The sequence below is a fragment of the Apium graveolens genome, chromosome 4, assembly GCF_009905375.1.
Source record: "Apium graveolens cultivar Ventura chromosome 4, ASM990537v1, whole genome shotgun sequence".
NCBI lineage: Eukaryota > Viridiplantae > Streptophyta > Magnoliopsida > Apiales > Apiaceae > Apium > Apium graveolens.
The window spans coordinates 292778629-292791686 of NC_133650.1; the positions used below are offsets into that span (position 1 = coordinate 292778629).

Below are 13058 nucleotides of genomic sequence, written 5' to 3' on the forward strand. Positions count from 1 at the left end.
AATCCGGCCTGGCCGGCATGATTTATAAAAAGAACCCGGTCCGGCCCGGCCCAGCCCGATTTCAAAAAATCTGAATTTTGTAAATCCAGTCTCGAATCCTCCCTATCCTTGTGCATCTCTAAGTGTGTACACCAAATACAAAAATTCTTTCCCATAGCCATTTATTACGTCTTACGCTCAGACTCCAGCACAGCAACCCGATCATTACACACTGATCAACCCCTTTTGGAGCAAAGATTCTCTTCAGAATTCCCATTACTGTTGTGTCCACATATTCCCGTCATATATCACCTGTTGTAAGCCCTGTCTTCTCCCAAAACCCACGAGCAAAACTACATTTGAATAACACGTGAACATCATCCTCTCCATAGGCATGACACCAGATACAAGTTGTTGGCATATCAACCTTTTTACGACTTAATTCCACTGCTGTGGGTAACCCTCCTCGACACGCCCGCCATAAGCAATTTACAGCTTTTCCTGGAATTTGCAGCCGCCATAGTTTCCTCCAAAAGCTTTTTTCTCTACATTCAAACTCTCCTTTAAGCCTTCTATAGCAACTCAGTCGATACTTAGTTATTTGTAAAACATTATAAAATCGAAGTCATACTTTCTCGGTACATAACCAAAAACATCGAATGGACAATACTACTAGAAGATGACAGAGGCATTTATCAAACACTTTCCATCAACAAATTTAGACAAAACTAAACAATTCCAATAATCTCTCAATCCTGAAGAATAGCTCACTTTTGGGAAGAAACCTTGACAAATACCCAGCTCACAGCATATATTCAGCTAAAACAATCAAAATATATTTATAAACATATTTCAGTTTCCCATACATTATAATAACACAAAAAGGGAACCGAAAGTTGCTAAAACAATACTGAAATTACAGTCACAAGATCAAATATAGGCAGTGAAAATGTTCAACTCAACCTCTAGATTATCATCAAATCACATGAATGGCTCAAGACAAAATTCTTACATAGTTTATTACACTGAAGGTTGTAATGCCAAAGCTTAAAAATGGAGAGAGTATTACACTGAAATGATTAGAAAGGTGAGGAAAAAAAGGAAAGAATAATAAAAGCTTAAAGTAGGATTAAAAAAAACAAATAACAAAATAGAAACACATACTGACTGAAATTCAACTGGTTTTTTAATATTCCTATCTCTGTTGGAAAGAAAAAGAAAATTTCACAACTGGAAGACGGTGGTTAATCTGCAGTTTAAATTATCTGATTTGCGAGGGAGAGCAGAGTAAACCAGAAGCATCAGATCCAACAATGGCTAGGTCACAAACAGTACAAATCTGCCCTTCTTGAGATGGCACAAAGCGCGAGCTGCAGTAAGGGCAAGTTACATCCTTTTGTCCTCGGTAAATCGGAACATACGTTGATCCACAAACCACAAATGGATTTCTAAAGTCATAATTCAGCTGAGAGGCATCATTCATGTTCCTCTCGGCAGCCTGCAAAACTTGGCGAGCTGTTTTGGCTTGGTTTTCAGCAGTTGGATTCGTCTCCAAAAGTCGCCTAGCAAAATTGGCTGCTGTGTTCAAATTTTTTGCCTTGTAGCATACGGTCATGGCATTCAATAAAGCAAGTCTTAAGTGAGGCAGCTGAAGATTACAATGAGTGAAGTAAGCTGCCAGCTCTTGCTGACGAACTGGATTGTCCTTTGTTTCCCTCCTTTTGAGTTCTATCTGTAAACCAAGAACATATTCCTTAACAATAATAATCAATTCCTTTACTTCATCAACCTCTCTACGTGTATCAACAACAATCAGAGGAATGGTATGAAGAATGCCCTGGAAAAGCCGCAAAGCTTCAGTAAATTTTCCAGCAGTGGTGGCTTTGTATCCAGTCTTGAGCTTCTCTTCCAACTGCGTGAAACTGAACACCAGCGCAGGTGGGCTCCGAACGTTAGGGCTGGCTGCCTCACTCCAACCCTTTTCAATTGCCAGTGAGATGACCGGAGCAGAAGAGAATGCACGCAAGTAAGTATGGCTGCCCGTGTGGAGATCAATAAATAGAGATTTTAAAGGGGTAAAATTTCTTATTCCCAGCTGCCGGGTTAGCAAACGCATTGCAGTGTCAAAATTGCCAGCAGCAGCATGTTCAGCAGCAAGAGAAGACTTTTGTACCCAAATTTGGCTCACAGGCATACCAGCAGCAGGTGTGATAAATGTGGAGGAGCGCACATTACTAGTTTTTGGTGTATCAAGATCAGGTGGAAGTTCAATATCCTCAAGATCCCATCCTCCATCATTTTCTTCATTTATTTCCTCATCATCAAGAACCAAGCTGATGTCCCCATTTTGAATGTTCTCAACATCCACAAGATCCAGGTCCTCACCCCAATCTGCTTCTGAGGCATCCATATATTCTTCCTGACCACTCTTACCAATATTGTCAAGGCCAGCCTCCATGATCCCTTTTGTGACCATCAATAATGGCCAATCACCACCGCACACGATAGGAGATGGGGGCATTAAAAGAGATGCTGGTCTCCTTTCTGGCAAAGAAGGAGTTTTATCACCAAGCTCGGCAGCAAGACGCTCAGCAACGTCATGGAGCCCATGAACAGAAGCAGTAACATATGCAAGAGGTAAATGACCAGCATTCTCCAAAATCTTAACACGCTCCTTGACATCACCCAGGTATAATGCATTGTGGAATTGACCCATGACATCATTTTTTACCTCAGCAATTTTCATCATTTTAGAAAGCTTTTCCAAGTTTCCTGTTATAAGATAAAGGAAAGATAGCCTTTCAAAATTTTTTGTTCTCTGATATGCATATTCCACGATACCTGCATTACCTTGACGAAGGGCCTCTACCCCCAATCTGTACCAGTGATCTTTCTCGTCAATCTCTTTGGCAGAAGCAACTGCTATCTGGATGTTCCCACTTTCCAGTGCCAGATTAAAACGTGTTCGCTCATCCTTTACAAGATGAAGTGCAACTTCTGGAAACCCCTTTTGCTGAAGGTAAGCAATCATGGCTTGTCCACAAAGGTCTGATTTCTTAATCATGGTCATAACCTGTTCAAGTCTCTGCCGCATTAGACAAAGTTTGAACACGTACTCAGTTGAATCAATAATAATTGGACGATTTTTCCCATCTCGGTCCAAACAAAATACCGTGTCTCCAAATATTTTGGTGATGTAAACAGGGACATCAAGGGTCTTTATGATTCCACTATCCCCATTTGGAAGACAATACTTAATGTGGGTCAACGTCGTGTAGATGAATACACCATTATCGTCCCAGGCTCCACTTTTAACTCGAATTGTCTCATGAAGAGTGCAACGGTGCACGAGCTTCTTATCAGCAATAACAACAGAATGTTTGCTCAATAAGGCAACATTTTCCATGTCATTTGACCAAACAACATACCTAACAAAAGAAGTTTGAAGATCTCCAAGAATAATCCTTTGTTGGAGGTCAAAAATCACAACTCTATCCTCTGACCTGCACAGCAAGTTTCCAGTGCCAGCATAAAATATTGCATCAGTAGGAACAGGAAGCGCACTCTTCTTGACAATTTCATTTTTCAAATTCTTGACCAACACTTGATTACTGCTCTTCTCAAGCACTGCAAATCTGTTACGAGCAACAAATACTGCTGAACCCCCCAAACCTCTTTTTGCCTCTTGAACAGTATCTCCTCTACCAAAACTATCCTTGGGTATAATATACAGTTCATAAGATCCCCCTTCCAAGTCTGAACTGATCAAAACCGCATTTTCAGTAGGGCTATAAGAAAGAGTCTTGGGTCCTTGGTTCAAGCTAGTCGAACCAGGCCTACGAATCGGTATAACTTGAGTTTCTTTCTGTGTTGAGTACTCATAAAAGCGCAGAAAACGGTCTTTCACATAGTACAGAAAATCCCCACTGACAGAATAGGCAGGCCGTTCTCTCTCCAGCTTGAACACTATAACACCGCTATCATGACCTGCAGCCAGAAGATTCATCTCAGGGTGGCACACAAGAATCCAAAATCTGTCGTGCTCTCTACGAAATGTTTGAAGACCGGTCCGTTTAGTAGAATCCCACACACGGATGCTCTTATCCTCTGAATTTGAAACTATAATATCCTGCCTTGCATGGAACAGAACACATGATACATTATTCATGTGCCCTCTCAATGTATCAACTTCCCAAGCCTTTGTATCTGAAATATAATGGTAAAGTATGATAAGCAATTGAAAATTTTTCGTATACAAGTTTCAAACAAATGCAAATACTAATATGAAGAATTCTTGAAAAATTTGAAAGCCTGTTTATATTCCACGAGGCCACTCACTACAAACTGCCCAAGAGATTGGTATTAATCCATGTTAATAGGCAATTGAGCAATTTAACTTCTGACTATATGGCCCACATCATTTCAATGATCCAGGTTAAAGTTTTAAAGAAGCATATTAACACAGTTGAGTAAAAACTTAGTAACTTGTTTGGTGTTAAATGTAAAAACAATTAAAAAAAAAGGAAAAGAAGCAAATTGGTCAAGTAAACACGTAAATATCACTATTACCACAAGTCTGTAAATAATTTAAATATAATGTCCATTAACATAGTATAGTGTTTCTCCTGAGGTAACATGTTAATATGTTATCCATAAGTGAGAGTGGTGCTTCAGAAGCTGCAGGCCTGATTTGTTAAAGAAAAACATTCTACCCACCAGTCATTGCCTTATTTTGTAACCTACCACGAACTTCAGCCATCAATATAACCAATGAGAACAGACAACTCATATTTATGGCTATCTTAATAAGAACGTAAAACCAAAAAAAAAAAGACAAAAGATTTCCACATCATTTGTTGAGTCAAGTTTGGCTTATGTTCTTATATATTTCTTACTGTTCTGTACAAAAATTAAGTATTCACATAACTTGTACCTTGGTGGTTCAAAAAGTCCAAGTGATATAACGTCACAACACAAAGGGCATTAATTCTTTTTTAGTTAAAAAAACAATATAAGCATATAAACAGCAATGGAGTTTAAAAAGAATCATACCATTCATTCTCCAAATCTTAACCTGGCGATCATCTGCCCCAGATACAATGAGGGGGAGAGTTGGATGAAATGAAGCCCAGTTGACTCCTCGATCATGGCCTTCCAAGACATACTTAACAACAGCATCAACCCCGCCAAAAAAATCTGTATTCATCTGGCTCAACCGGAGGATGTCATCAGCAGGTGAAACTGTCTTCTTCCGCAGAGCACCAATATCCCAAACTCGTACGGTCTGATCTAAAGAAGCTGATACAACAAGGTCCTCTTTCGGATGGAACAAAGCACACATAACATAATGGTTGTGACCTGTCAACACAGAAATACAGGTACGAGACTGCCAATTCCAGATCCTGATAGTCTGATCATCACTAGCACTAACGATCCAGGGATACTCATGATGAAATTGTACTGTACGGATGTAATCAAGATGACCAAGAAGTGTAAACAAACACCTGTGCAACTTATAATTCCACACCTTGATCTTGTAATCATCACCTGCACATCATCATGTTAATTTAAAAACCAAGTACACCGTGTGGCGTTCTTCATAAGACCACCAACTAAAAAAATTTAGCATAAAATTTAAATACATATATTCACACCACTTAAAAACATCACATAAACTATTCATAATATATGATAGATCTAGCCAGGTCTTGTTCTGATTTCATATTACACATAGTGGTTCAAATAGTTTCGTACATATCGAAATGCTACTTACACAAAAAATATGCATCAGAATTCAGAACCCGTGAGAAGTGATATAAGTTATAACTAATAAACATAATAAATTTATAACACAACGCCATCTATACTTGCGTTATGGTAATGCCACATTCATGTCAGCTTTATCTCGATTTCCAATTAACACAATTCATTGTCTAGATAAAAAAAAAAGTTTTGAGAAATTCAACACCAAAATGACATGGGTATTCATGATACATCAGTGCATAACCATACTACAAAAACCGAATATCACGCATAACAGAACTACAATTATTAATTATTGGGAAATAACGATTCCTAGACTGTCTTCTTCATTCTCTCCTGTGCCTTATTTTATTTAAACAAAACGTAAAGAGAAGTACAAAAACATTATAAATAACAAAGCAAACATACTCGAACAAATTTAAAGCAATCAGATCATCCCTCTCAGAAACCTACATTGCCAATAACTTGCACTCCACAGACATCAGAATCAGCATTGCTATATACTTTCATTTCGCAAGTTATATATAACAATCAAATCACAATTCACCTACTAAACATATTTATCGAATCAATATAATTAACTGATCTACAAAAATAAGTCTACATTATAAAAGTAATCAAGACCTCCGGAAACGAAAAGAGGCTGAGAATTATGAAAATGCACGCCGCGAACAGGTCCATCGTGCTCATCGAAGCGATCAATAAGCGTTCCGACTCTATAATCCCAAAGCTGGATCACTCCACTATGCAAACTGGCTAAGATCCATGGTCTCTTGCTATGAAAGCTAAGTCCTTTCACTCTATTACTCTTCGTCTCGAATTTCGTTAACATCGTTAATCAATATCAATATCAATATCAATCCCTAATTAAACACATCGCACGAAATTAATTCAAAAAATTGAAAAATTAAAGACCAAATTGAAATGAAAAATGTAACGAGAATTACCTTAGATCTGACAAGTAGGAAAAGCTGAAAATTAGATCACCGCGGCGAGAATTGATTGCCGACGGTGAGTGGGCGCAGGATAAGCTAAGAGGGGGTGTAGGTTAAGGAGGTGTTGTGCATTTGTGTGAGTTTTGTAGATTGGGAATATAAAAAGAAGGATGAAAGAAGGTGCCGGTGGATCTAGTGTGTTTTAATTGGTGTGTGTTTTGGATCTGGGTCTGTACCAAATTGTAGATTATTTGTTTTTTAAGAGTCGTGTTTATATTTTAAAAGGGCATTAAAACTAAAAAATTTGAAGATAGAAAAAAATCACTTTTTAAGGCTTTCTTAAGATTTTAGCATCTTCTGATACTTTCTAAAAATATATTTTTTTACAATTAAAATCAATTAATTATATTTCTTTTTTCATCGAAAATAATGAAAGTTCTTTTTTAGTTGGATTATAAACTGCATTTTAATTTAATCACTGCAATTTGTTAAACAATATATATTTGGCCGCCAATGATTATTTTAATTAATAATTTTTAAGTTGTATTTGTGATTAATTATTATTTATTTTATTTACAAACATGGTTGAAATCTTGAAAAATGTATTTTTGCAATATTTTTAAATAATGATATTTTTAAAATAAAAAAATTTGCTTTTGCAAAAAAGTTTCTATACTTGAATATTTTTCAAAAAAAACCCAAAATTTAACTTTTAAAACCAGCACCATTGTTTATCTTTTATTTGCAGGAAACTGCTCTTTATCTTTAAGAGTGCATTCTCTGGGAACTAAAAAAATGGAGGTTAATTTAAAAATATATTTCTTTTTATTTTTTTACAAAAATACTTTATTTAAATATATATACTTATAAATACAGGATTTTTAAAAAAAAATTCGTAAAAATATAATTTTAAAACTAGATTCATGTGCAAGCGCGAATACAAACAAAAGAAAACTCGTATACAACATAAAACAATTCCAGATATTTTCTAAAAAAAGATAAAAACTATTGTGTATCTCATTATTTCTAGTTAGAAAAGAGTATTTTTACAAATATGTACATAATTAGTAAAATCCCAAAAAAAAAGTAATTTTTTGGTAAATTCTTTAGAAATTATTCAAAAACATTATTATCAAGTCTTCTTTTTTTCATTACTAGTCAATAACTAGTGTCAAGTATAAGTTAAGCTTAAAATATTAATATAAATAAATTAAAATATGGTTGTTTTTGGTAAAAATTGTATTTAACAAATATTTTCAGAAATAGTAAAATCACAAGAAACTTAAAAATTAGTATTTTCGCTAATTTATTTTAAAAATGTATTCATAAAAAATTATTATTTAGTCTTATTTTTTTACTAGTCAATGATAAAATATTAATAAATTAATTTTTTTAATATTGAGGCTAATATAATTAACAATATATTTAAATAAATAAATAAATCTTATTTAATTATGTAATTATACATAATCATATTCGGTGAAACCATTAAAATTACTCATGTCACTGTTTGTAATAAATAAATCTATATAATTATGTAATCGCAAGAAATCAAACCCGTTTTTGAAGTGATAATAATTAATCAAATTATCTAGTGAAGTGAAACTAATTAATCAAATTATATATTGATCATCAAATTTTGATATTTTCGTACCATTGTGTTTTACCAAATCAGTGTTTCACTTATTAAAAAAGAAAGTGCATACGTCTGTACCGTCATTTTTTGACACTTTAATTTTTTGGATGTTCCCTTCAATACTTTAAATTTTAAAAGTTATAAAAAGTGATAAAAATTTATAATATAAAAATCAACTGCATCAACTACTTTACTTCATTATACACACTTTATATATTTAATATAACTTTAATTACATTCTTGCTTTCCGACACTAATTTATATTTTTTTTTAAGTTCCGTACCCAAACCAAATATAAAGAATTGGGAATACAAAATTAGTGAGGTACCCTACTTTTTCAATTTCTTCTTCTTATCTTCGATTGTAGTTTCGATTGTAGATGATTTATTTTTCTCCGAGGTCGAATGAAACCCTATTAACCCAATATCCTAGGCAGAAACAAGTCAGTAGTGCTAGAATATTTGAAAGATTGGGTGAAAAATGGAATTGAATGATGGGACAAGAAGCTGCTCTCTAAAGGTGGAAAGAAATTACTATTAAAAACAGTAGCGCAATCAGTGCCAAATTATGCTATGAGCATGTTATTATTGCCTAAGCATCTATGTCCGAAAATAGAACGTATGATGGCCAAATTTTGGTGGAAATCATCACATAATAAAGAAGGGGGTATAAGGTGGATGAGCTGGGAGAGGATGAGCAGGGGTAAGCACAATGGTGGCTTAGGCTTTCGTCAGCTTTACGATTTTAACATATTTCTCCTGGGATGGGAAGACAATGTTGCGTCTCATTACGGAGCAGAATAGCCTAGCAAGACAAGTTTTTAAAGCACGATATTACCCAGATGGGTCTTTTCTAAAGGCTAAATTGGGTAATAGCCCAAGTTACATTTGGATAAGTATCCTTGAAGCTCAGGTACTTCTCAAAAAAGGGGCGGTTCGTTGTGTGGGGAATGGCAAAGATGTGCACATTACTACTGAGCCCTGGTTGCCTTGTGTAGACGACCCTTATATGGAAACAAGACATGATGCTCTAACGGGTAATACAGTTTCGTCTCTTATGAAAACAGATAGCAATGAACGGGATATTGATCTATTAAGAGATATTTTCTCAGAAAGAGATACCAACCTAATCATGACAATTTTAATAAGGCCAATGTATTAGTGTAATATCCCATATTTTAAGATATTATTATTTTTATTATTTGAAATGGTTTATGTGATTTTCTATGTGAATTTTAGTGAATTATCTGGTACTTGGGGTTGATGTTTGAATGTTTATATATGATATTCTTTGAGTATTCTAATTTTTATATGTACAGAATAGAATATAGATAATTGTGATATTTTTCTGGTAATTTTTGGACTATTATATGAATTTATAATATTTTGTGAATTTATTAATTATTTTCTAAGTATTTATAAAACTATTTTATAAAGTCGTGAATCGTCCAACTTTGACCATTTTTATGTTTTCACAACCCGAATTTCTTCGAAAAACTCCATCCTAACCTAATCTAGTAATTCCAGACATTTTCCGTGTTTTAACTTTTTCAATCCGGATTACGGTTTGACCCGTACGCGTCCCAACGTACAAATTTCGATACAATAAACGTTTTGATAAATCAACAAAACCCGTATTATCGAAAGACGGGATATTATTACATTATCTTCGTATAAAGTGTTTTAAAAGAAGCACGGTTTTGACAATTATCCAAACCTGATATTAAATTGTATCGATTTATAGTTACTTAGCGGCTAAATAATCTATTTTCGGATCCGATATGATCCAATGGAATACTTGTTACGTGTTTAAGATGCATTTATATGAATCGATCTGCAATTTGGACGCGTGCTTATTAGCGTCTTTATCGAGGTAATCGTTTCATCTCGTTTTATGTGTGTTGAATGTATTTTACGTATTTTCGGGATTTTCCGTTAATTTAGTAATCGTTTCTGTTTTTCAAAAATCAACGGACCGGGACCCCACCGGGACGTCAAAACCCACAAAATTCACGTTTTTATTTTTATAAACTTATACGCATTTCAAATACCCATTATTTTTGCATTTTTGAATTATTCATAATTTTTGGGGAATTTTAATTCAAATTTTATATTTTACCGTTTTTAAAATTATTCTCCATAATTATTATTTCGGGGCCTATTTATTTTAAATTAGGAATAAAAACACCCTAAATTGATTTTGGGTATTTATTTCTCAGAAAATATAAATGGCTGGGAACTGAATTTTTATTCATTTTATTTTATTAAAATTTGCTGAAAATTCATAAAAATCCAAGAACAACTTTGGGGGTGAAAATCTGTGCAGAAACTTTGATCACTGTTTTTGATTGATTCCGGGAACCAAATCAAAAGCTCTACACACCAAAACGATCCTTATTCCAAGCTCTCTCTATTGATATCAATTTCAGAATCTGAGGTGAAGTATATTGCAAAATCGATTTTTGATTCATGTTCTTGAATTTCGATTTTTATTTTGGATGATTGCTGATTGTTTTTAGGGTATGAGTAGCTTTAGAATGATCAGTATAATCATTTGGGTGTTTATTTCATTTGTTTTAGTTTGAAATTGATTAATCCGAGTTTTGAGTTTTTAGATTTTTTGAAATCGATTTTTTTTATTAATAGAATGTTCTTGATGATTTGGATGATGGGGAATAGTTTCTAATCGTTTTGGGCTTCTATTTGGTACTGGAAATTTGAGTTTTGGTTTTGATTTGAGTAGAATCGGGTTCGCCGGATTCATCCGTCGGATTTTGTCAAGAACTCGACAGAAATCGTCGAGTTATTGTTATTTACCGTGTTTCTGGGTTTACGAGCGTTGCTGGGACGAATTAGAGTCATGTAGGATTGAAAACCAGTAGAATGGCACGATTTTGGTCGTGTTTTGGAGTCGCCGGAAGTCGGCGAAACTCGCCGGTTTTCTGGGCGTGTTCCCAGTTTCTGGTCGAGTTCGTCCGAGTTCCGACCGAAACTCCCCCTATGTGCCTCCCTTTGATCCGAGGTTGAAGACACGGTTTGGTGGAAACCTGTTTATGTTTTTTCCTTTTATTTTTTAATTCGAAAATACCTTTTGTAATTTCAATATTCAATTTTCTAAATTCTAAAAATTGTTTATAAATTCTAATAATTATTTAAGTAAGTATATTATTAGATGAATAAATTATTTTAAATTTCAAAAGTTATTTTTCTTTTTTTATTATTCTTTTAAATCCAATTTGATTTAATTATTTTTGATTTGTTTAAGTTAATTATTTATAAATCTAATTAATTGATTAAATCATTTAATCAATTGATTTTATTTATAAATAGTTAAATAAAATGTAAATTATTTATAATTAAATTAAAATAATTTCTAATAACATTTTAAACTTTTAAAAATTATATTTTGGTATTAAAAAGTCAATTAATATTACTATTAATTGATTTATTCTCTATTATTCTTATTTTATCCGTAATAAATAAACCCTTCGTCCGTTTGATACGAAACGAACGTGTATAGACTCAGAAAAATATTCCGCTTTCATTAAAAATATTTTTGAGACCCAAATCCTTTTGTTTCGAAAGGTTGATTGTTTTACGAATCATTCTGAGTTGATTATTGATCGATAAATCATATTTGTTCTGATTTCAGTTTTAAATGTATCGAGTCGAATGTTTTGACGAGACGAGTCCTGTGTTATATAAATTATGTGATACGTGAGTTATGTGTTTACGTGCTATGTGAATTACATGCGTACGTGAGTCAAGAGCCTTGTATTTGACTATTTCCTTTATGTGTAGCTATCGTATGGGTGGACAATATGGTTTGACGTGCAGTTCGTCGAGTAATTATCGTTTAGACGATTAAAATGTTATTTTCTAATTATAGATACGAGTCTTTCAAGATGAGGACCAGATGGAATGGATAAATACTAGAGTTGAATAGTATTAAATATTGGGTTGCAATAATGTATGAGCAGCAAATCAGAGATTTAGCAGCGTAATAGACGGTGATACCCTGAGATGCCAAACTGAGATAATTGCGTTTCTAGGAGTGTGACTAACTACTAAAAACTTAAAGGCAAGTATCCCTATCATCACTTATTGTTCAAGTGATATATATTTAAATCCTATTATGCAAGTATTATTTTCCCTATTCTCAGTTCTGAATAGATAAATGTTTTACATATCGCTGAAATAATTGATTCTGTTTATGCAAGTACTTATCTGCTATTCTATGTTCAGAATAGTCAAGTGTTTTACTTATCCAACTATCAGATTTATAAATGTTCTGGATTTTGAGAAAGATGATGTTGTTTTGAGTTTTTTGCCCAAGTAAATGGGCGAATAAAATTTATAAGGGTGTCGAGTATTATGACCCCTCTCAATACAACATTTTAAGATTGGATAATCACAAATTGCGTAAGAGGCCGTGGCGGCGGTCCAGCGAAGATTTAGGTATTATACAGGATATATACCTTTAGGCCGATATGTGCCTTGGGTGCCCCATTTGTTTAGTTGGATATGCTTCGGCATACCGGTGTTGCTCCGTGGCTGATCACCGGCGGCAACACACCGTCGTTCAAGAATTCCAATCTAAATTATTATATTGTTTTTGATAATCATAGAATAAATGATTTATCAACCGTTTCTGTTTTGGATTAATTATGAAATGCAGTTTTGATTCAGTTTCTGATTTATGCTGATACTTACTTTGTTGTTAATTATCAAAGGTGGTATTAGTAT

At 33.9% G+C, this 13058-nt stretch overlaps 1 protein-coding gene across 1 annotated transcript; it reads right to left on the reverse strand.

Moving 5' to 3' along the window:
- Window positions 1-927: 927 nt before the first annotated feature.
- Window positions 928-6909, reverse strand: LOC141721211 (coatomer subunit alpha-1-like). The gene is made up of 4 exons (XM_074524021.1): window positions 6690-6909; window positions 6367-6605; window positions 5032-5526; window positions 928-4185 (listed from the first exon to the last, which is right to left on the reverse strand). Exons 2-4 carry the CDS (start codon window positions 6572-6574, stop codon window positions 1241-1243), a joined length of 3648 nt encoding a protein of 1215 aa, XP_074380122.1. The 5' UTR covers window positions 6575-6605; window positions 6690-6909; the 3' UTR covers window positions 928-1240.
- Between the last annotated feature and the right edge of the window lie 6149 nt (window positions 6910-13058).

What these genes read in the sequence shown, in the direction of transcription:
- LOC141721211 (XM_074524021.1), bottom strand. Translation starts at nt 6,574, where the DNA reads ATGTTAACGAAATTCGAGACGAAGAGTAATAGAGTGAAAGGACTTAGC. An exon ending in GCCTCTTTTCGTTTCCGGAG is followed by an intron (nt 5,527 to 6,366) that starts GTCTTGATTACT and finishes GATGATGTGCAG; the next exon opens with GTGATGATTACAAGATCAAG. An exon ending in TAAGATTTGGAGAATGAATG is followed by an intron (nt 4,186 to 5,031) that starts GTATGATTCTTT and finishes ATTATATTTCAG; the next exon opens with ATACAAAGGCTTGGGAAGTT.